The 24,820-nt window shown below is 39.4% G+C and overlaps 1 protein-coding gene across 2 annotated transcripts in view; it reads right to left on the bottom strand.

The window, feature by feature from the left end:
• Window positions 1–8,964: 8,964 nt before the first annotated feature.
• The window catches only part of LOC149216955 (phospholipase D delta-like), a 212,753-nt gene continuing 196,897 nt past the window's right edge, over window positions 8,965–24,820 (bottom strand). Inside the window, exons 9-11 of one of the 2 annotated variants that reach the window (XR_016251158.1) lie at window positions 16,929–17,126; window positions 9,131–9,532; window positions 8,965–9,039 (exon numbers count right to left, since the gene is read on the bottom strand). Coding sequence is in view for 1 of the 2 variants with exons in the window: in XM_089392867.1 (XP_089248993.1) it covers window positions 9,239–9,532; window positions 16,929–17,126 (492 nt within the window). In the remaining variant the exon portion in view is untranslated. Of the gene's footprint in view, window positions 9,533–16,928; window positions 17,127–24,820 lie in introns of both variants that reach the window. The other variant, XM_089392867.1, reaches the window with a different exon arrangement.

Below are 24,820 nucleotides of genomic sequence, written 5' to 3'. Positions count from 1 at the left end.
AGAGCTACAACTTTGTATCCCATGTTCCAATTGAGACAATTTACATCATTGAAAAGTTCTTGACGAGCAGAAGATGATGGTGCCCTTATAAATGGGGCTTAAATTGAATGAAAAAAAGAGTGAAAATTGTTATAACCCTCACTGATTTAAAGTGACCTAGGAGATTAGGTGTGTTACATGTTAAAAATCCATGCACCCCAAGTCTCGTCTATGATCTAGCTAGAAAAAAACGAGAACACATTGAAAATCCATAACTTCAAACAATTTGCACAATGGAATATACACCTGCAATTAGATCAATGGTAGTACACAATATTTATTGCCCAAATTTGTTTATTATCAATCCATTAATAAGAAAACTCATAGGGCTCATGTACTAGGGATGATGGCATTTTATCTCCCAGTACAATCCCCAAAATACAATGTTTTTTCATTGACTAAAACTCTAGGGTTGAGGCCAATTCATTTAGGTCCTATTCTGCCCAAAATACAACACCTACAACTATCAAATCACACTCGTAGCACTACTAGGGCTTAACTAGTCCACCATAAATCATCAAACAATCAAATGCTAGTGTCATAGTCCTTGGCCTATAGGTTTTAACCCTGTACGAAAATTACCTGCAAATGAATTCTTAAAAAACAGAAAATATATAATGGCGAGAAACACAAAACAAATACACAAATATTTCCCCTCGATCCCAAAATCGAGACTAATAGATTGATTTTTCATTATGTTCCTTTTCAATGTTACAAAACATTCATAAACCCCAATCCATTAACCTGGATTAGAACATAATTTTAGTTCCCTTGACCGGGCCTACAAAATACCATGAGTAGAAAACCATCATGCCCAAAATCATATGCAAAACCTGTTGAAGAAAGTGTAACTAGATTCGGTATTTACAAATGTAATTTTGATCTTTGTACTTGTCAAGAAAAAGAAATATTATTTTTGTAAATTGTAAGAATGAGTTTCTTTCTCATTTCATAGGTCTAAGAAAGTCAAAGAGTCAAAGCCATGTATAAGGAGCTCTTCTTGAGCCTATGTTTAAATGTATATTAGTCCAAAAGGTGCTCCAAGACAAGCACAACCTCTTGAAGACATCGGCTAACAAAATGATGTAAAACACAATCATGTCGGCCTGCAAATATATGTATAAATGACAAGTCGACTCAAATAATAGACACATCCTTTCAATGGATACGTCGGCTAAGGACGAAATGCTATAAATACCCAGCTAGGGTATCCGCAAAACAACAGTGAAGATCTCAGACTTGTCTGAGATTTTCAGAGGTCTGTCACAGGGTCATTTTCGTATGGGTCCAGGACAGATATCCGCATTACAAGAGTTTTACAGTGATAAATATCTGTCTCCTCATGATCATAGTCTCAGTCACAATTACAATGATATCTTCGAATTCCTCTCTGAGATTGTGGATAAGGAACAGTGGTACAGGAAGCTCGAGTGAAGGTGGCAGACCAGCACTTCAGATGGATCATTGTGATCTTCAGATAGACATTTCAGTGACACAACTTCTTGGCATAACTGTGATCTCGGTGGGAGGAGGATGCTGTCATATGTCTTGGCACAACAGTGTTGCAACAACAATAATCTCAATGATTACCTTTATAGTGCAGCAGTAACAAGACCTCATTGACATGGTGATAAAGCAAGATGCCACTGTAAGGATATTTGTGGTACTATGATAAAGATCTAGGTGAAGCGGTAATGATGATGATGATCTCAACATCAAGAAGAGGATTGGTGCCTTGGTCTTCGAGTGGCTTAGTAGGTCAAGGGTCATGGTCTTGGTATTCGTCAATGGGAATCTATAAGAAGAATTTTGTGCAAGTTTTCCTCTCCAAGAGGGAGAGGTTTTGGCCCTAGCGGAAAGCCAAACATCTTGTGTTCTTGTTTATTTGTTTTGGTAGTTATTTGATGAACTAAAGAAGACACACTCTAATAATAATAAGTGAAGATTTGAATAAGAAAAAAAAATGAAAACACCTCACAAATAGCTATCATGATAAGAAGAATCACGTTAACTACATTTTCCCTAGATTCTTCAACAAAACCCATGCACAAAACCATAGGTAGGTCTGCCCACCAAATATAGGGTCCAAAAAATATTTCTAGGGACACTGCCCCAAACCCCATACAGGGAGGCTACCACCCCTTGTGAACCCCACGTGCGTGAAACTAGTCGTGGAAAGAATATAACACATACCCAACATTCTCCTACTTGTTTTCTTTTCCACACAGGGAGGTCACAGGAGAGATTAGTCATTGTTCCAGCCCTGTAACACCCATTGTTTCTCTACACCAAGAAAACTTCTCAGTGCTCACAGACTTTGTCAATGCATCTGCAGCATTCTTCAAAGTGTCCACTTGTATCAACAACACTTTTTTGTCCTCAACCATATCCCTCACAAAGTGATACTAAACATCAATGTGCTTTGTCTTTTAATGATAAGAAGGGTTCTTGCTCATCCTGACTGCACCTCCAAATAGGTTAAACACATACCCACTTGTAGATCTTCTTTGATCTAGATCTCCAACCCAGACTGCTTCAACAAAGCAACAGATGCCCAAAACTCTATCAAATCTTAGTGTTCCTTGGTAGCACAGACCATAATCACTAGTGCCATGCAAATACCTGAAAACCCACTTCACTGTTGTCCAATGCTCCTTCCTTGGTTGTGAGATAAACCTGCTCAATACTCCCATTGCATGTGCAATGTCTTTTCTAGTACATACCATTGCATACATCAGGCTACTCACTGCACTTGCGTATGGAACACGAGACATATCCCCTTCCTCTTCTTATGTTTTGGGACACTGTTCAGCAAATAACTTTACACCTACAAGAATAGGAACCTTCATCGATTTACTATCCTGCTTATTAAACCTCTACAATATTGTCTCGACATACTTCCTCCGGCTTAACCAAAGATTCCTCTTTTCCCGATATCGTTTAATTTCCATGCCCAGAATATAGTTTGGATTACCAAGATCCTTCATATCGAATTTGGAGGACAAATGGGTTTTCAAATCCTGGATAATTTCTTTGTCATTTCCAATCAGCAACATATCATCCACATACAAGACTAGATAGATAACACGGTCACCAATTAATTTATATACACACAGTGATCTACTTTGCTTTTGGTGAAGCCAAGTCCCCGTATAAATGTATCGAATTTTTGATACCACATCCTTGGTGACTGTTTTAACCCATACAGAGACCTTTTTAACCCACATACCAGTGCTTTATTTCCCTTCACCGAAAAACCTTCATGTTGCTTCATGTAGATATCTTCTTCCAAATCCTCGTGAAGAAATGTTGTCTTCACATCCATCTGTACTACCTCAAAATCAAAAGTAGCAATAACAGATAAAAGTAATCTAATAGAAGCTACCTTGGCAACGGGAGAAAAAATATCACCACAATCGATTCCCGACACCTGGGATTAACCTTTTTCTACCAACCAAGCTTTGTATTTCTCCACCTTGCCTTCTACATACATCTTCTTCTTAAACATCCATTTGCTTCCAATGGGTTTCCTTCCAGCTGGCAACTCCACTAGATCCCAAACCTCAATTTTTTCCAAAGATGTCATTTCATCAAGCATGGCCTCTTTCCAAAGTTTCTCATCTTCTGAATTTACTACCTCCTTGACAGTTCTAAGATCATCATCAATAATAGATAAAGCAAAATTTGAACAAAAAGCAGATGGACTATACCTTTTTGGCTGCTTTCTTTCTCGAACTGATCTTCTCACAGCTAGAGTTTGTGCCTCTTCATCTTCTGATTTGCGTTCTGTTGTACAGTCTGATTCTTCCTCCTTTAGCTCAAACTCTATATTTTCAAGTTATTTTGGTATGACTTTAATAACACCTTTCACCTCTCTAAACACCACATCTCGTTTGTACACAACCTTCCTTATTTCTGGGTTCCAAAGCTTGTAACCTTTTAAACCATCTTTATACCCAATAAAAATGCACCATTCAGGTTTACTACCCAACTTGGTTCTTTTCTCCTTTGAAACATGTACATATGCATCACAGCCAAATACCCTTAGATGTGAAAGAAATTGTTTCTTACCAATCTATACTTCATGTGGAGTCTTATCCTCCAACACTGATGAAGGTGATCTATTAACCAGGTAACATGCAATCTCCACTACCTTTGCCCAAAATTCTTGTCCTAACCTAGCACCATTGAGCATGCTTCTTGCATTTTCCATTAACGTCTTGTTCATTCTTTCTGCAACTCCAGTTTGTTGAGGTGTGTATGGAGTAGTTTTTGTCATGCTATACCACACTTCTTACAAAACTCTTCAAATTCCTTCTTACAGAACTCTCCACCATTATTTATCCTCATCACCTTTATCTTCTTCTCTGTCTAGTTTTCCACCAGAGCCTTAAATTCCTTAAACCTGTCAAAGACTTCAGATTTCTTCCTGAGGAAATATATCTATTTATTCCTTGAAAAATCATCAATAAATGATACATAGTACACAGATTTACCCAGTGATAAAACCGACACAGGGCCAAACACTTCACTGTGCACAAGCTCTAATATTTATTTCACCCTCTTAGCAACATAGGGGAAACTCACCCAATTATGCTTCCCATGTACACAATGTTCACAGAAATCGAAATCCAGAGAGCAATTAGACATACCTTCTACCATACCATTACCATGAATTATTTAAAAGCTCCGCTCCAATATGTCCAAGCTTTTAATGCCATAACATAGTCTTTTCTCCAAAGACCACTAGATTTTTTGCTTCACTTTTAGGAACCATAGAATTGTTGCACCCATCAATAACAATACTACCCATAAGCTTGTACAAAGTTCCAATCTGAACTCCTCGCATCAATACCAGTGCTCCCCGAACCATCTTGCAGGTATCTTTCTCAAACACTATTTTTACACCTGCATCATCCATCTTGCTTACAGAAATCGAATTTATGGCCAATGCAGGAATATGCAGAACACTTGGAAGTGTTCCAATCCTTCTGCCTTGCAACTTTAGCTTGATTTTTTTGCGTCTGGCGATTATAGCCTTCCAATAATCCCCTAAGAAGACATCACCACCATCACATTTCTCATACTTGCAGAACCACTCCCATGGGGAGTGAAGTGAAAGGATGCACCTAATTCAATCAACCACACCTCATGATCTACATGTGTACTTGAAGAAGAAGCCAACTACACACCCCCACCTTCATCTGAGGTGATTTTTGCCTCTGCATAAGGAGCATCATCAGATCTCTTTCCTTTCTCAGGAACTTTAGATCTACAATCCTTTTTAAAGTGTATTTCCACATTCCGCATTTCTAGCACACCTTTACAGGGTTTCCTGGAGATATAGATCTCCCTCTAAATTTAGATCTCTCACTTGAGGACTTATTTTTGTTTCTGTTTTGGGACCGTCCTCATACAGACAAGGCATCTCCATTCAAACGCTCCATATTTTTCCATTTCTTCTCCTTCGACAACAACGATGAGACTATTTCGTCAAACTTCAAGGTAGTTGCATTGCTACCTATTGCAACAACTAGAGTATCCCACGAATCTGGTAGAGAACACAGGAAACTGATGCACCTATCTTCATCTGAAATTTGTATATCAACAAATAACAACTGGCTTACCACAATATTAAAGGCGTTCAGATGCTCTATCACCAAGTCTCCATCCTTCATCCTCAGGTTATACAACTTTTTCCATAGGAATGATTTATTCACCAAAGACTTAGACTGGTACAAAGTCTCTAACTTGTCCCACAAAGCCTTCGTGGTAGCTTCTCCTTATACATTCAACAATACTGAATCTAAGATACACAACCGTATTGTGCTCTTTTCTTCCTGATCCAACTTCGCCCAATCTTCAACTGACATTGTCGTTGGATTAGTACTCGGATCTACCGTGATCCAATGATCTTTATCTATCATCAGATCCTCCATCTTGAGCTTCCACAACTCAAAACTTTGACCATTAAATTTATCGATTTCTATCTTTCCACTATTTTCCATCTTCTTTCACCGCGAGAATTGATCCCACTGATCTCCCACTAAACAAGGTCTACCACAAGCCCGAGCAAAACCCCTCAGCAGCAAAGGTGTCCTCTTGAAGTCGAAACAACTTTGCAAAGGTGTCAGCAAAGGTGTCCTCTTAACCCTATATAGAAATTACCTACAAACAAATTCTTAAAAAAACAGAAAATATACAATGACGAGAAACACAACAAATATACAAAGATTTCCCCTGAATCCCAAAACCGGGACTACCAAGTTGATTTTTCACCATGTTCCTTTAAATGTTACAATACATATATATACATGTTTACACATTCATAAACCTCAAGCCATTAACCCTAAATTAGAACATAATCGTAGTTCCCTTGACCAGATCTACAACATACCATGGGCAGAAAACCATCATGCCCAAAACCATGTGTGAAACTCATGCACAAAACCATAGGTAGATCTACCCACCTAATATAGGGTCCAAAAAAATTTCCTAGGGTACTTCCCCGGACCCCGTACAGGGGGACGGCTATGCCCCCTCGCTGTGAACCCCTCACGCGTGCAACTAGTTGTGGAAAGAATATAAGACACACCCAACATGGCCAACTTCTTGTCCCTTGCAATCAAACCCTTGGCTTACTCCTTTAGCACTTTGTCAATCCTTCAACTCACTTAGTTAGCTTCCTTTTAGCCCTTAGCTTGCATGTATTTTCTCTTGTTCAACCTCATCCTGTCCGATAGCCTTCTTCTAGATAATCCTCAGACTGTTACATAGGCTTGCAGTTCCCTGTGACCAACCTAACCAAGTTTGTTTCAGTTGTGGTCTTCTTGCACAACAATCTACAGGGTTGCAACTACCCCCCAAACAACCACAAAAAACTAGGCCTTCTTACTAGAGGACAACTCCTTTGTGGCCTTAGACCGCAACTCCTTTGTTGTCCTAGACTGTGACTCCTTTGTTGCCTTTACTAAGTCACTTTTAGCCACTCCACAAGAAGAAAATTGTTTATGTTCACTAACCTCCCCATTGTATACTTTATTTATACTTGTCCTTAAGCGCCTTAAAGGCCTTATGTCCTAAAAAAAACCTCCACTCTCTCAACCATATCATTAAATTATAATTTTCTTGGATTCCAAACCCATTCACTTTCAATCTAATATTTTTTAACTCAACCATATCATTAAATTATAATTTTCTTGGATTCCAAACCCATTCACTTTCAATCTAATATTTTTTAACTCCACAATATTTTCATTAGAAATATTTTATAAATCTTAAAGCAAACGGAATTTTAAACACATTTGCTAATATTTTCCCAAAGAGAAAACAATTTCTGAAATATAAATTTTATATTCATTATAATCCATGAATTTGATAAAATACAATATACATGTAATTCTTATAGCTTTTTATTTTAAAAAAATTAAAAATAATCAACTTTTAAATACAATAATTTCTTTAATACGATGACCTTATTATGCATTTGACATTTTTAATATTCTAATTTAAAATTCAAACTCTACCTATTAGCATCAGTTTTTTGGCATTATCATTTTAGCGAGGGGACTGTGGGAAGTTTGGGTCAGCTCATCATCAATTTGAATCATTCTAATTTAAAATTCAAACTCTACCTATTAGCATCAGTTTTTTGGCATTATCATTTTAGCGAGGGGACTGTGGGAAGTTTGGGTCAGCTCATCATCAATTTGAATCAGAAAGGGACTGAATTGCAAAAAGCGAAAAACAGGGAACTAATGGTCTCATAAACTATGTTTAGTCTCGTGGACCCTAAAATATCATTTCATTTCATATATAAATATGTAGGACCTTAAAATATCATTTCATTTCATATATAAATATGTATATGGTATAAAAAGATGCCATTTGTAATTTATAGATTTCTTTTTATATGAATTTCTTCTTTCTTGCGAGAATGTTCATGCAATACAACATATTTTTTTTATATATAATTTAAATATGTTTTTTTGGTAATTAAAAATTTGAAAATTAAGTTTTCTTCTTTCTTACCAGAATGGTTATGCAATACAACGTATTTTTTTATTATATATAATTTAAATATGTTTTTTGGTAATTTAATTTTTGAAAATTAAGTTTTTATGGTAATTAAAAATATGAAAATTAAGTTAGTTTCATATTTGTAGTGATATATTTCATTTTGCTAATCAGAAGAATGAGTTGGTTTCTTATCGGCTCGACAAAAAGTCGATTTTTACGGTTACCACTATAATTTATCTAAACCATACTTTTCACACAAAAAAAATTAATCCAAAAAATTTAAACCTTAAATTCCATAGTTTACCTAATAATTCATAAAATTAAACCTTATATCCCATAGTTTACCTAATAAACTCAGAATTTTAAAGTCAGATTTATTAATTTTTTAATAAAGAAATGTTAGGATGGTTTAGAAGTAATATCTGAGGAAGAAAGCTGTGTCATCAATGCCCGCCATTCTGCTTTAAGACTGTTGTTACCAGAAACAGTGACGCGGTGCTATGTAATCAAAAAGTTACAAAACATAGAATTTGTTTATGTATTAAAAAACACTTAAGACTTCTGCCAAGCCACAGTTTATTTTGTAACATTTCTCCTTGGTTCAATCAAAATTTACATAGACAGCATATATTTATGAGATGACAATATTTACTTGGTCAGCCCATTACTGCATGCTCGGTTGGTCACGCGATAAGACAAAGACACATGTACATAGAGGGACCACCCTTTAGATAGATTATAGCTGCATGACCAGACTCTCTCAAATCAGTCATATATAATGTGAATTATAGACTCACACAGCTTTATTTTTACATGAATGAATCAAGTCTGAGTTTGTACAACCCAACTTTATTTTGTTTTACACGAATGAATCAAAATCTGAGTTTGTACAAAGGCCAGTGCATATGATACAACAATGCCATTCATTTCCGGGCCAGTCCCTTACAATAGCTAATATAATGGCTAATGTCGCAGTGGCTGCTGATAGTTTAGTCATAGAACCAAATTTACACATGAGAACGGAAACCTGAAATGAATTGAAACAATTGACCAGATAGTTTTTCCAACCTACCAGATCGAAGACATCTGGGTGGTAAGGGCAATCATTGCATTCCACAAAACTCTTCGTACAAAGACCAATATAATCATGGTGAAAGAAAGTATTACACGAAATGTAAACTCAAGTAGTTAGAGTGTCAGGAAGAATGCCAGGTGCCCCCAGAATTTTTCCCCCAACATCAGGGAAGCTCTCATTCCCAGGCAGGGGTAAAACTTTTCCATTTGGTTCCACCTTCAGTGGATATTTAAGAAGACAACCATGGATTTTTATCACTTCGTCTGCTGTGAATTGCTGCCAGTACGTTTCAGCTAACTCATTCACCCTCCGGACACACTCCAGACTTTGTGGATGATCGAAGCAGTCCTCAAGAAGCCCCAAATGCTCTACCCAAAGTGACATCCTGTATCCATAAATCTGTAAAAACAGAAGTTACTAGATTTAGCTGGCGGTACCCATAAAAGAAACAATGCACGAATCATTATCAACATCTGTTCTATTAAAATAAAGAACCTTAACTTCTCAGGTCTTCTTGCTTGAGATAATATTTATTCATTAAACCACATACATGAATGATTTTATTCGGTGTTTTTGATACTTTTCTGTGTAGAAAATTCATTGAAATTTCGAACATTGGTAAAGAGTTTATATAAGAACAAGGAAACTGACAAACCGTGGAACAAACTGAGAAACTCTAACTTCTGGGGGCTAACTGCTTCACAAAAACAGAAGTGCATTACCCAGACAAACTAGTACATGTTTTTCAATGTCCAGAAGTGATAATATCCGAAATTATCTTCCAATGTTTATAGCTATAAGCATATTTTATGTGCGAGGTCCTCAGTCCTGACTTATTGTGGTGCATTCAGCACAAGTATCCTTCAAAAGGATATATTTGTTGGGAGGTTTGTCAACTTTTTAACAAATACTATTGGACTTTGGTGACATGCATTGGCATTAGTAGAAATGAGTGCATACTTATACACGTACTTCATATGCTAGTATGAAAATCATGTTCTTATTCATAATTTCATACGATGGTACTCGACGAACTTGCACTAGTGTTCTACCTTTTCCAAGGGAGTTGATTTATGATACAACACTAGCAAATCAAATTATAAATTTAGATTATCCATCAATTACATTCAGAAGTTCCACCATAGATTGTCTGCATGCAAAATGTTATTGACAAGATAACCTTCCATTGGGTGAAGTTAAAAATTAGAACTCCATAGTCTTTAGATTATCCATCAATTACATTCAGAAGTTCCACCATAGATTGTCTGCATGCAAAATGTTATTGACAAGATAACCTTCCATTGGGTGAAGTTAAAAATTAGAACTCCATAGCCGATATCCACACAAACATTCTATGTATGAAAACAGCAAGGGATAAAATTGCTGATACCCGTGTTGATAATTTATGGTTCCTGAACAACTTCAGAATATGATCCAGGCAAAGACAAGATAGCAAATTTTGAATAAGAAACATTTGCTGGTCGGCCAAACTAATTTTATGTTTTAGGTCCTCAAAATGATGGTAATGCCGAGATGCTTTCACCACCAGCTGGCTGCGCTCCTCTAACATTTCTGTAGCGAATTGGAGAGTTTGAACTTTAAAGAGACTGTTGGAATTTCTAAGTCTGACCCGTTAGAAACCCTTCATGTACTTTCTGATTTATTCCTACCTACTTGTTTTGTTAATTAACAAGTTATTTACCATGTAAATACTGGAAATAAATACAAGTACATGCTCAACACATTACAGATCATCAACTGAAGGAAACAAAACAAGCTCACAAGTGACACCGTTGTTTTTGGACCAATATCCCTGGAAAAACCCAATGCGGGAAAACCGTGCAATGATCTGAGGGTTTTATTATTATGCAGTTTCTGAATACAATCTGGGTGCCAAAACCAGCTCACCCAACAAAGAATAATCTCGGCAATAGTACCTCTCCTTCGGAGACAGATGCTCCTGCTGAAACCCCAGATAAACACTCCGACAACTCCTCAACTCCAATCTGCCCTAGGAAAAACCCCAGCGTCCGCCTCTAGGGACTACATCAACCTCTTCTGCCCTTTGCGTCAGCTTTCTCGACAATTCCGGCTGTTCCTGGTAGTTCCCGCTTCTGCCCTCTACGTCAGCTTTCCCGATTGTTCTGGCAATTCCGGTTGTTCCCAGCAGTTCCGACTTCTGCCCTCTACGTCAGCTTTCCCGACAATTTTGGTTGTCCCCGACAGTTCCGGCTTTTGCCCTCTGCGTTGGCTTTCCCAGTTGTTCCAGCAGTTCCGGTTGTTCTCGGCAATTCCGGCTTCTGCCCTCTGTGTCAGCGTTCCCGACTATTCTAGCAATTCCGGTTTCTGTCGTCTGCGTCATCTTTCCCTGCTATTCCAGCAGTTCCGGCTTCTTGCCCTCTCTGCTTCTGTATTCACTGCCCCTCAACTGCAACTCTGATCACTCTCTCGACTTCCTCAGCAAACCCTGCCCCAGAAAGTCGAAATCTTGATCAACTCAGTGTGTTCTCCAAGTAACCCTCAAGCTTCTTCTTATACTTTTCTCATTGAAAAATCAACGGTCGAGATTAAGTCCCTAATCAACGACTAAGATTAGATCTGGCTTGATCCATGACTTTTGGACCATTCTAACATAGTTTTATATTAATTCACATTAATATTTTATTTTTCCTAAGTTTAGATTTAGGGACTCCATTAAAAATATTAATTGTTTTAATATCTCCCAAACTGTTTAGAATCTGCCCAAACTCTTTCTGAGTATTGGAGATCTCATGTGCCTTAGCCTCTCCACCAAATTTTGTAGCTAGAGCACATCCGATGCTACCCCAAATCAACACTCCCTCTTAGCGACGATTGTGCTCTAGCAATACTCCTCACTGAGTATTACTCTAATCATCCGACATCGGTCTCTGATGCTAGGCCTGTTGCCCATTATCTGTACTGCTATATCTCATACTGCCACTGTTGCATCTGTACGACAACTCCCTTTGCATCCGTGTTGCTGCCCATGGCCCTGCCACTGCCACTATTGCATCTATACGACAACTCCCTTTGCATCCGTGTTGCTGCCCATGACCCTGCCATTGCCACTGCTGCGTCTGCACTTCATCTCCTCTCATCATGCTACATCATGTTTCCCATAGCACCGCCACTGCTAACTGCTGCACTGCAACTCAATTATTGAGAAGCAAGTAATTGATCTCCCAACTTTGACATCTCTGTCAGTGTAGAGACACTCCCAATGCTGAAGCTCCCTCTGTCACTGACAAGTGTAGAGACACTCCCAATGCTGAAGCTCCCTCTGTCACTGACAAGTGCTCCCTCTCCGACCTCTACGCTATTGCAACAACTCCATGCATCTCGCACCGTTGCACACCTCTCTGTGCCATCCTGCACTAGTGCAACACTCTCGTGCCTCTCGCACTATTGCATCCTGCTAGCCTCGCGTTGTCCTCAGAATCCTGCACTATAGCTCCCTCTGTCGCTCCATCCGCATCCGTCTCCACTGACATCACCAGTACTGCTACTCCTCTTCGGGGCTTGCGTAGCAAGGTCTAATCCAAGACGCTAGGTACCTCAAGGATCCTGCCCCTTATCGCCTATAGTCTGCCTAACTATAGCTTAATGTCTCCCCACTTCTTCTGAAGTGGAACATGAGCACTCATGGCACACAGAATCGAAAGGATCCTGGCCTTCCAGATGACAATTGGATGCCTCATCCAACCTGTCATAATCCCTCAGCCCATTCATGGCCATCTCTCTGCTCTTTTTGTTCACTCCTCTAAGTCTCTCTACGTCCTGCCTGGAAGTTCTCGGTTCGACCCCTGCTGAGTCTCTCCACTTCCCGTCTGGAAGTTCTCGATTCGACTCATGTTGAGTCTCTCTACTTCCCGTTTGGAAGTTCTCTTTTGGACTACCTCTAAGTCTCAATTTCCCACCTGGAAATCCCTCTGTCAACGTCAAGTTGCCCCTCTCTGATCGTCTGTGCAACAACAACACTGATTCGGATTTCTTGGCTAGAAAAATCCGCCTCAGCAGCAACTCCCTCTACCTTGGCCTTGCCCTGTTAGGTACTGTTCTGACTACAGTACCCCACAAGCTCCACTCTGCAACTTACCCACAGCCTACTAAACCCCAACAAACTAAAGGTTAGAGCTCTTAGGCTCTATGCAATCCCGACACCAACAAATCAGCTTCCTCAGCCAACTGCGTCAGCCCTCTTGGCCCTCTGCATGGCTTTGTGTGAGCCTTTCTTTGCCTCCCTCAGTCTATGCGCAGCCTCTTCTTGGCTCAATCTTGATGATGCAGCCACTATGTCACCCCTTCCTTGCTGCTACTCTACTAGGAAGAGCTTTGCTACTCCTCTTTGGGGCTCGTGTAGCAAGGTCTAATCCAAGAGGCTAGGTACCTCGAGGATCCTGCCCCTTATCACCTGTAGTCCGCCTAACTACAGGTCGGTGTCTCCCCACTTCTTCTGAAGTGGAACATGAGCACTCATGGCACACAGAACCGAAAGGATCCTGGCCTTCCAAATGACAGTTTGATGCTTCATCCAACCTGTCCTGATCCCTCAGCCCATTCATGGCCATCTCTCTGCTCTTTTTGTTGACTCCTCTGAATCTCTTACTTCCTGCCTGGGAGTTCTCGGTTCGACTCCTGCTAAGTCTCTCCACTACCCGTCTGGAAGTTCTCGGTTCGACTCCTGCTGAGTCTCTCTACTTCTCGTTTGGAAGTTCTCTTCTGGACTCCCTCTGAGTCCTGATTTCCCACCTGGAAATCCTTCTGCCAATGTCAAGTTGCCCCTCTCTAATCGTTTGTGCAACAACAACACTGATCTGGATTCCTTGGCTAGAAATCCGCCTCGGCAGCAACTCCCTCTACCTTGGCCTTGCCCTGTTAGGTACTGTTCTGACTACAGTACCCCACCAGCTCCACTTTGCAATTTACCCACAGCGTCCTAAACCCCAGCAAACTGAAGGTTAGAGCTCCTAAGCTCTGCGCAATCCCAACACCAACAAATCAGCTTCCTTAGCCAACTGCGTCAGCCCACCTGGCCTCTGTGTGGCTCTACGTGAGCCTGTTTTTGCCTCCCTCAGCCTCTGCGCAGCCTCTTCTTGGGTCAATCTTGATGACGCAACCACTGCGTCACCCCTTCCTTGTTGCTACTCTGCTAGGAATAGCTTCTGTCACTCAGGATAGCTGTTTTCTGATGTTACTACTCTTGCTCCGCTTATGTCCTCAGTTCTCATGTGATCTACAACCACGCTTTGATACCATGTTCGAATTTCTAAGTCTAACCCGTTAAAAACCCTTCATGCACTTTTTGATTTATTCCTACCTACTTGTTCTGTTAATTAACAAGTTATTTACCATGTAAATACTAGAAATAAATACAAGTACATGCTCAACACATTACAGATCATCAACTGAAGGAAACAAAACAAGCACACAAGTGACACAATTGTTTTTGGACCAATGTCTCTGAAAAAACCCAATGCGGGAAAACCAGTGCAGCTATATGAGGGTTCTATTATTATGCAGTTTCTGAATACAATCTGGGTGCCAAAACTGGCTCACCTAACAGAGAATAATATCAGCAGTAGTACCTCTCCTTCGGAGACAGATGCTCCTGCTGAAACCCTGGATAAACACTCCGGCAGCTCCTCAGCTCCAATCTACCCCACGAAAAACCCCAACGCCAGCCTCTAGGGACTGCATCATCCTCTTTTTCCCTCTGTGTCAGCTTTCTCGGCAGTTCCTGGCAGTTCCGGTTGTTCCCGACAGTTCTGGCTTCTGCCTCTGCATTAGCTTTCTCGGCTGTTCCAGCAGTTCTCGGTAGTTCCAATTGTTCCCGGCAGTTCCAACTTCTGCCCTCTACGTCATCTTTCCCGGCTATTCCGGCTGTTCCCGGCAATTCTAGCTTTTGCCCTCTATGTCAGCTTTCCCGGCTGTTCCGGCAATTCCCGGCAGTTCCGGTTGTTCCCGCCAATTCCGACTTCTATCCTCTGCATCAGCTTTCCCGATTGTTCCGGCTTCTGCCCTTTCTGCTTCTATATTCACTGCCCCTTCGCTACAACTCTGATCACTCTCTCGACTTCCTCAGCAAACCTTGCCCCAAAAAGTCAAAATCTTGTTCAACTCCGTGTGTTGTGTTCTCCAAGTGACCCTCAAGCCTCCTCTTATACTTTTCTCGTTGACAAATCAACAACCTTAATGGAGTTCCTAATCAACAGCTAAAATTAGATCTGGCTTGATCCATGACTTTTGGAGCATTCTAACACAGTTTTATATTAATTCACATTAATATTTTCTTTTCCCAAGTTTAGAGTTAGGAACTCCATTAAAAATATTAATTATTTTAATATCTCCGAAACTGCTTAGAATTTGCCCAAACCCTTTTTAGGTATTGGAGATCTCATGTGCCTTAGCCTCTCCACCAAATTTCGTGGCTAGAGCACATCCGATGCTACCCCAAATCAACAGAGACCTCTCATACAAGATTAAGTGACAACTCAAACATGATCATTTTTCTAGAGAAAACATTAGGAAATGAACTCCCAACACTTAAATGCTACTGAACCACAACATATCACATTCATGGGAAGTAGTTACATATAATTCATACCTTTAAGCTATCATGCATCATATATATCAACTACCAAAGTCAAAGGGTGCTTTGATAACGAACACCAATTCAACCAATGATCTATTGATTAAACCTTTAAGAAAAGTTCAAATAACTTGATCCCATCATTAAATTCTTGGATCATGATATGACAATATTATATTTAAGTCAACATTTTCGTATGTTGTGTACAATATCTGACCATATTTTCGTATGTTGTGTACAATATCTGACCATAAGACTATACTGTTTGAAGACGCTACCATTGTGGTCATACCAGATAAACATAGGTTATAGTACTGACCAATGTTATTGGGACTAGATGGAAACTGGCTAAACTGGCCACTTAGACTGGTTCTGGGGTTTTCTAAGCAAAATTGGCTCCACACGGGAAATGCCCAATTTGGTCTGAACTGGCCCTGAATGCAGGCTGATAAATTATTACAGTGGCAAACCAGAGATGATTAAACTGAGACTCGTATTATCGGAAAAACATATCCATTATGGATGGATATACACGATTGTTAAAGATGTCCATTACGAAAATGTGTAAACCACACATCATTTTTCCGCGTACTTATTGAAAGAATCAAGTAAGAATTGTTGGTAACCGTGATTCGTAGTTTCTGAGCCCAACATTTAAAGTGGAAACTTGGAAAGCATGCTTGAAAGTGTTTAGACAAAATAGAGACCATAAAATGGCTGACACATCTATGTATGATATTCCATATATTGGTATTGTACCATCAAATACAAAGCTTTGTAACTCTTAGAGCCATTTTAGTTGGGCAATGACATCAATCTAGATTCAACAGAAATCATAAGAATGAAACTTTAATCGTGTCAATGTTGATATAAGACCTAGCTTTCAAAATTGGTAGGACTCTAAAGAGAGTTTGGTATTATTTTGCAACTGAAAATGAACATCATGCTCTTATGGTTGTCACCAGCCACCACCTTGCATTTATCAATATTGCAATTTAAGTCAAACATAAATTTCCTCTTCTCAATTTTCTAAGAAATCATCATGAAAATTTAGGAGCATTCATAATAATAGCTGAATCTGGTCAATCTTCAGAATTTCACATCAATATCAGTTTAAAACAATCAGCATTCCACAATCAACAAAAGTATTATTTGGTGCAACAAGGAAAAACTAGTCTAACAAACCTGGCCATGTGGGTGACGTTGTTTTCCAGCCCATGTATGGTGAGGTTGGTAGGAACCCATAGCAATCTCTGTGTCTCTTGAACCATCTAGAGAGCGTTCATTGATATTCGCAGAACCCAAAATTACATATTCATCATCCACTATCATGCCTTTTGAATGAACGTAGATCATAAAACGTCGAAATTTCTGAGCTTGACCCTTCAATCCAATTTTCATCAATCAGTCACTTTGGGAACTTTACTTTCATTGAAGTTCTATTAGAAAACTCATAACAACAATTCCTAATCCATTGAAATGAGCAGCCTTTAAACAAAAAACATGAACCATTCTGGAAATTGTTACTAAACATGCAAGCCTATTAAGTATTCCTACTTTGTCCTCCATCCATTTTTAAATTTTTCCTGTTTATGGTTATAAATGCAGAATTGATTGTAATACTACTTTGTTATAAGCAATAACAACATTTTCTAGGATGTGATATCATGAGACACCCCATTTAGTCTTACTAAAGATGATTTCTAGTCATATTTACATAAACAGAGCATGTCAAATTGCAGCCAAATTGCACATGCAAAATTTCCACAAATAAACATGAATCTGCAAAGTGTAATGGTTTTATTCTAATGAAATAAAACATATTTATAATGGTCCCTAGCCTACCTGGACTCTTTCGACCTAAGTCACCTCACACGGGGACATGGGACACACAAGACACGAGGATTCGAGTGTCTGACACGGGCACGTTGACCTCCTAGAATAGGACACATTAGGACACGTTATATATTATTTTATTAAAAACTCTCTCTCTCTCTCTATATATATATATTAAAAATTAGATATTTCTTACACAAATTATCCTCGTGTCTGACACGGGCACGTTGACCTCCTAGAATAGGACACATTAAGACACGTTATATATTATTTTATTAAAAACTCTCTCTCTCTCTCTCTATATATATTAAAAATTAAATATTTCTTACACAAATTCTCATTCATGATACAAATTCATTGATTCAAACATAGATATTCATCTAGATATAAGTTTTACAAAGTAACATTATGCATACAAATACAATTGTGATAGATCCATCAATGATCCAATAGGAGAAAGACAAGAAATTGTAGTTTTCTCATTAAGTCATCAAAATCAAAATGTGTTACATAGGTAGTAGCAATGCCAATAGCAAATACAAAAATGAAAACAACTACAAGTACAATGCAGTAGGTAGCTCATTAGTCATCAATCATCATCATCAAAATCAGTGTCACCATCATCAAAAGTGACAGGGTCTAGCACAGGTTCATTAAGATTCAAGTTGGCCAAATGCCAACTCGACATTGCTGTCCAAACCCATATCATCAAGAAAGACATCCACATCTTTGTCTTTCCCTTCAACCACTCATCCCTCTGCCTGTAAATAAAATGAAGGTTGGTGTGCACATACACCATTGTCTTTGCCCTAGACTGCTCAAGCCTGCTCTTCTCGACACTATACAAATTCCCATATGTGATTCAATTCTTCTCTCAACAAGAGGATGAAGTCACCTGAGAGAGGGGCCTCGTGGCTAACTGTTGTAGAGGAGGGCTTGTTGCCCCATGAGTTTCCCACCAAGAATAAAGCTTCTTAGCCCCCTCTAATCACATCATATCCTACAAATCGACCAGTGTCAGTGGAAAACTCTGCAAAGGCATCCTCCAACTCATCATGGGATGCTTTATCATGAAAAATTTGCCTCAATGCATCCTTTCTCCTCTGTGAAATTCACCATCCATGTGAGGAGGGAATCTGCGGGAAGGTCTACCATTCAACCACTCATGGTTGTAGCATTTTGGGTTCAATGAGTGAGCCAAACAATGCAAAGGTATGTAATTCTTGTCCCATCTACTAAAAAGAAGATCATGTATGTTGGTGAAGAGGCCTCTGATGATGTCTCATACTCAGGGCACTCACTCTGTAAAATAATTCTCCTCACATACTCAATCATGGAATCCCATCCCTCATAAACCTCTCCTAGGATGGGTTGGTCTGTATCTGTATCTACAAATCGTAGCAAAGAAATGATAGGGTCTAAGATCTTAATAAGTAGATCTACCCTCTCCCACCAAGCATCATCTAACATTGTGTCCTTCACTCTTTTTGAGGCTGCGTGATCTGTCTTTCTCCAAAAAGACCAAAACTACGAGAGGCTGCGTCCAATTTGATTATCGTATTTTTAATTTTTTTTATATGTATGCACAAACTATAAAAGTTTGTTATTAAAATGAGTTTTATTTAATAAGTAATATTTTCAATGTGAACGATGCATATAATTTTCATTCACAAGTAGAATAGTTTAATTTTCATTCACAAGTAGAATAGTTTTGAACTGTTGTTAAATTTCTCAGTGTGATATGTATTCGGATGCCTAAATTCAATGAAAAGTACTCTCATGACACATTCAAATGAATTGATCTTGATTTGATAGAGTTGATGCTAGGGTGACATTAATATACTTATTAATCTAATTTTTGATATCAAAACATTGATGTATATTTATAACATTATTACATTCATTATTATTATTACATCCAAGCACTCAATAAAGAGACTATCTCTTAGGCTTGTCTTGTACTCTTTTCTTGGAAATGCTCAAAGGTGACATTAATATATTTATTAAACTACATTTTGATATCAAAACAATGTACATTTATAGCATAATTACATTTATTATTATTACAACCAAGCACTCAATGATAAAGAGATTGTCTCTTAGGCTTGTCATGTACTTTTTTCTTGGAAATGTTGCTTATGGTCGCTGCAGTTGTCCTTTGGCTAAGCCTCCACACTATAAGGGGAGTTTCTATGCCATCACAATTACCTAAGACTTTGTAACTGGGCTCATCTGCACCCACTCAAAGGGTTTGGAATCCAGGTCTCTGCATTAATACTATTATATTTTCCTAAAACTCAGCAATCTAATTTGTGAATTATGCTAAGCAAAGAGCTGAAAACTGAACTTTAACTTCAATCCACAAATATACTGAGTTAACTAACTAGCATGCAGTGGCAAATAACGAACAAATGAAAGAAAACACAACATAAAAATGAACACAACAAATTTTACCTAAGAAACCCCTAATTGGGGAAAACTTGCAAACTTGGTGGCTTTTTATTGGTGGCTTATTACGTTGCTTCAACTATAGTAATATTCAGAAATTGATTACAATGAGGTGGGAAACTTCCCTAATCCTCTTCAACTTCTTTAACGCACCCTGACTGCCCTAGTCTCCTCAGGGCCTTCCTGATATGTGCTATACAGATCTGTATAACACTGAACCACTGCATACGACCTCCCTGCACTGATGCTAGCGGCCTGGCTAAAGATGATGATTGTTGCAAGTGATAATGAGTTTATCTGCCTCTCTTTTCTCCCTTGGTTGTGTTGATCTGAACTCCTAGTTCGTTGAAACCCTAGTTTGAAGTGTTCTCTTCCTGTTGCCTTCAATCACCAAGTCTCTAGTGCATTAATGAACCAAGTGAGCACACCCTTTTTTCCTCTTAGAAATTGACTTGGGCCCACCACTACCACAAAGGGCTGAGATTAAGTCTCCCTGGATGGCCGAGATCATTATAATTCTTGACTGTAGGAAAATGTAAATTTTCCCAAGTCAAGGAATAATAAAAAAAAAAACATAATTGTACCTTGATGTGTGGGTACCCCTGCCAAAGTTAGCACACCTCTAACTTTGGTTGAACCCTTCCTCCTCTAACTCCATTTAACACTCCCTCTTAGAGAGGAAGGTGTTCCGAACTACACCCAGTTTGTCCCTGAAATAGACAAAGCTCCCTCTAGGCAAAGTTTTGGTCAATATGTCCATTGTCTACTCTGTTGTAGGAATGTATTGAAGTCTGATCTTGCCCCTCTGAACACAATCTCTGATATGGTGGTATCGGATCTCAATGTGCTTGGAGAGGTCATGGAACACTAGATTGTTAGAGAGCTTAATGCACCTCTGATTGTCACAGCGTGTAACTGTAGGCTCCAACCTTCGACTAAAAATCCGAACAAGAAACTTCCTCAACCATATAGCCTCACAAATTTCCAGGCTGACAGACATGTATTCAACCTCGGTTGAGCTCAATGCCATTGATCCCTGCTTCCTGTTGAACCAAGAAACAACCTGGAGTACTCTTCCTGTCTACGGAACCCCTTCCCAATCTATGTCTATGAAGCCTTCCAACTTCACTCCATCAACCTATTTGTACAACAAACCATAATCCATTATGCCTCTGAGGTACCTAAGGATATGTTTGGCAACAACCTAGTGCACTCTAGTAGGTTCAACCATGAACTGGGTCAACTGGTTCACTGCATAGCAAATGCCAGGTCGCATGTTCACAAGATACATCAACAACCTAATCAATTGTCTGTAAAATGTGGCATCAACTCGCTTTGCTCTGCTAGCGTCCACCTTCCTCCAGTTTTCCACTAGAGGTGTGGCCATGGGCTTGCAATCTTGCATGCAGAACCTCTTGAGAATCTCCAGAGCGTACTTTCCTTGTCCCAAGAAAATTTGTCCATCGCCCTGCCATACCTCCAACCCAAGGAAATAGTGCATAAGCCCTATATCCCTCATATCAAACTCTATCGCAAGATCCTTCTTGCAGTCACTAATGAGCTTCTCGTTCCCATATCAATATGTGGTTGTCTACATACAACACAAGAATGAGAGGTTGCCCCCCAACCACAATGTAGTATAGGTTAGGGTCAGCTTCAATCTTGGTGACACCTAGCCCCAGAAGATAGATGTCAATGTGAGAGTACCACACTTGCAGGACCTACTTGAGCCCATATAGAGCTCTCTTAAGCCTTTGCACACATGCGTCTCCTTGCCATGTGCATTAAACCCCTTTGGTTGCTCTATGTAAATCTCTTCCTCAACCACATCATTAAGGAAGGCAGTGTTCATGTCCGTTTGGTGGATCTTCCACCCCATTTGCACTGCAAGTGCTAAATTGCTCCTAATGGACAAATAGTGAGCCACATGTGCAAAAGTCTTATCATAATCAATTCCCTCCACCTGAGAGAATCCTTTGGCTATGAATCTGGCCTTGTACATCTCCACACTCCCTTCAGCTCCGTGCTTAATCTTGTACACCCACCAGGATCCAATCATAGATTTGCCCTCCGGCCTTGGCACAATCTCCCAGACATCATTTTGCATGATGGAAGAGTACTCCTCCAGCGTAGCATCACGCCAAACCTGCTGAGAAACTACCTCCTTGTAGAAAGAAGGCTCTAAGTGTAAGGACTCAGTCATCAATGCCATATAGCCTATGTATCTTTTTGGTTGTTTGCTCTCCCTGAATGTAGAGCTAGGTGCCCCAACCTTGTCTTAGAGTCTTTAATTAACTGATCATCCCACCTTAGCTTTCTTTTGCTTGTGCTAGGAGTCAATACTGGAGTGGGCCCTTCTTGATCCTCTCTCTCCTCTTGTTCTTGTGTTGCCTCCTCTTCTAACCATTGTACAACCTACCCAACAATTGGTTGTGATGTGGTCTGTGTAGCTGGCTAAGCCTCCTGCTTAGGACCCAACAACTCCTCCACTTGTGTTGTAGCTTGCTCATGCTCTAAGGATTTCCTAAGAGCCCTTTCCTCCTCAAACTTGACATCACGCCTAATAATTGTCTTCTACAGTGTTGGTATGTACACCTTGTACGCCTTGGATATCTCACTATAGCCCACGAAAATTCCCTTTTCTACTATAGGCTACAACTTATTCTAGCTCTCTATAGGCACATGGTAGTAAACCAAACTACCAAAAATCCAGAAGTGAGAAACCTATGGCTTCTTACCGGTGAATGCCTCCTCTGGTGTAACTTGTCCAAGCACCTTATATGGACTCCTGTTCTACAAAAAGACTGCAGTGTTGCATGCCTCTACCTAAAGAAATAATGGTAGTCCCTAGTCATACAACATGTCCTTAACTACTTCAAAAAGACTGCAGTGTTGCATGCCTCTACCTAAAGAAATAATGGTAGTCCCTAGTCATACAACATGTCCTTAACTACTTCCTTAACTACTTCAAAAATACTCTGGAATGGTAGTCCCTAGTCATGCAACATGTCCTTAACTACTTCAAAAATACTCTGGTTCTTGTGCTTTGCCACCCCGCTTTGCTGAGGGTTATAAGGTGTGGTGAGCTCCCTCTTGATGCCCTCCTTGGCACACAAAGCCTTGAGGGAATTGAAGATGTACTCCCCACCGTTATCTGATCTTAGCGCTTTGACCTTCCTTCCTTTTTGGTTCTCCACCAAGGCTTTGAACTCCAGGAACTTCGAGAACACTTCGGCTTTCTTCTTCTTGAAGAAGATAGACATCTTCCTCAAATGGTCATCAATGAAGATGACATAATACCTGTATCCCATCAAGCATGGAGAAGAGAATGGACCACAAACATTCGAATGAACCAAGTCCAAGATGCCCTTGGCTTGGTTTTCACTATTGGGAAAGGACATCTTCGCATACTTGCCAAGTGTGCAGTGCAGCGTTGCACATGTCATGTTTGTCTGTGTTGCATTATGGCAATCCTGTGGCTATCTCCCTGAGGATTTTCAACGCTCCATGGTGTAAATGGCTCATATGTTTGTGCCATATCTCCCTAAGGTCTCAGCCCGACTCACGACCCTCTCTACTACTCAAGGGCGCGACTATCTCAAACTGTAGCCTGTAGAGGTTCTTCACCCTCACTCCAATCTACTTTACTGCTCCAAAATTGCAGGGCTTGAGGAAAGCCTTTCCTTTGCTGAAGATAACCTCATAACCCTTGTCCTCTAGGACTGAAACTGAAACAAGGTTCTTCTTAAGGCCTATAACGTAGAGGACATCCTTGAGATGAAGAGGGTTACTAGACTCCCTCTCAAACTTGATAGTAATTATGCCCTTGGTCAAGTACCTGCCATCATCTCCTAGCTCAATGTGAAACAACCAAAGTCACCTGACACGGGGATTCGTAGTATCGGATTTGGACACGTTGACCCCCCATAACAGGACACGTAGGATTCGTTATATATTATTTTATTAAATATATATATATATATATATATATATATATATATATATTTAAAAATATATATATATATATATATATATATATATATATTAAAAATTAGACATTTCTTACACAAATTTTAATTAATGATACAAATTTATTGATTTCAAACATAGATCGTCATCTATAACATGCATAGTACATACAAAATTCAAATTCAATATAATAGTAATAATATTATATTAATATCCACCTCTATCAACTACATTTATTAATTTATTAACCAAATTTATTAATTTATTTATTAATTTGATTGTGTTAATTTTAAATTGTAATTGTGCTAGTTTTATAATTTAATATGAATTTTTTAAAACTATAATATAAGAGTTGCAATAAATATTTCTAATCTGTGTGAACCGTTGGTGCCAACATGGTATGTGATCGCTGCTGCTTGCATACTTATGGCTGCGTTTCAGCCACATTTGCATGGAGGCCGACTTTTGACTGAATTGATACGTTGTTTGCGAGTAAGCACGGAGATCTCACTCTTCGTGGCAAAATCTAAATCCTGGGAAGCCATGTAAATCGGCATTTTGTTCCTGCAACAATCGTGGCAAAATCTAAATTTCATCCCAGAATTTAACGAGGAGATAAATACCTAATTATTTCTCTTTCACCTGCAACACACCTTCTCTCCTTGCAAACAGCTCAAACAATGCAAGACAAATGATAAACAGTGTGACTGAAATGAGGAAATGCGGCCTTTTTTAACCTGCGGGAGTCCCTTTTCGGCGAAACGAATCCTGGAAATCGGGACACGCAGGGAAAAATCGGGACACGCTGGCAAAATTCTGGATTC

This window comes from Pinus tabuliformis, chromosome 1_1 (assembly GCF_031772625.1).
Source record: "Pinus tabuliformis cultivar Carrire ecotype Pingquan chromosome 1_1, CPIR1, whole genome shotgun sequence".
NCBI lineage: Eukaryota > Viridiplantae > Streptophyta > Pinopsida > Pinales > Pinaceae > Pinus > Pinus tabuliformis.
Note: the sequence above shows the minus strand (reverse complement) of the source record. Positions and strands in the feature narration are given on the sequence as shown.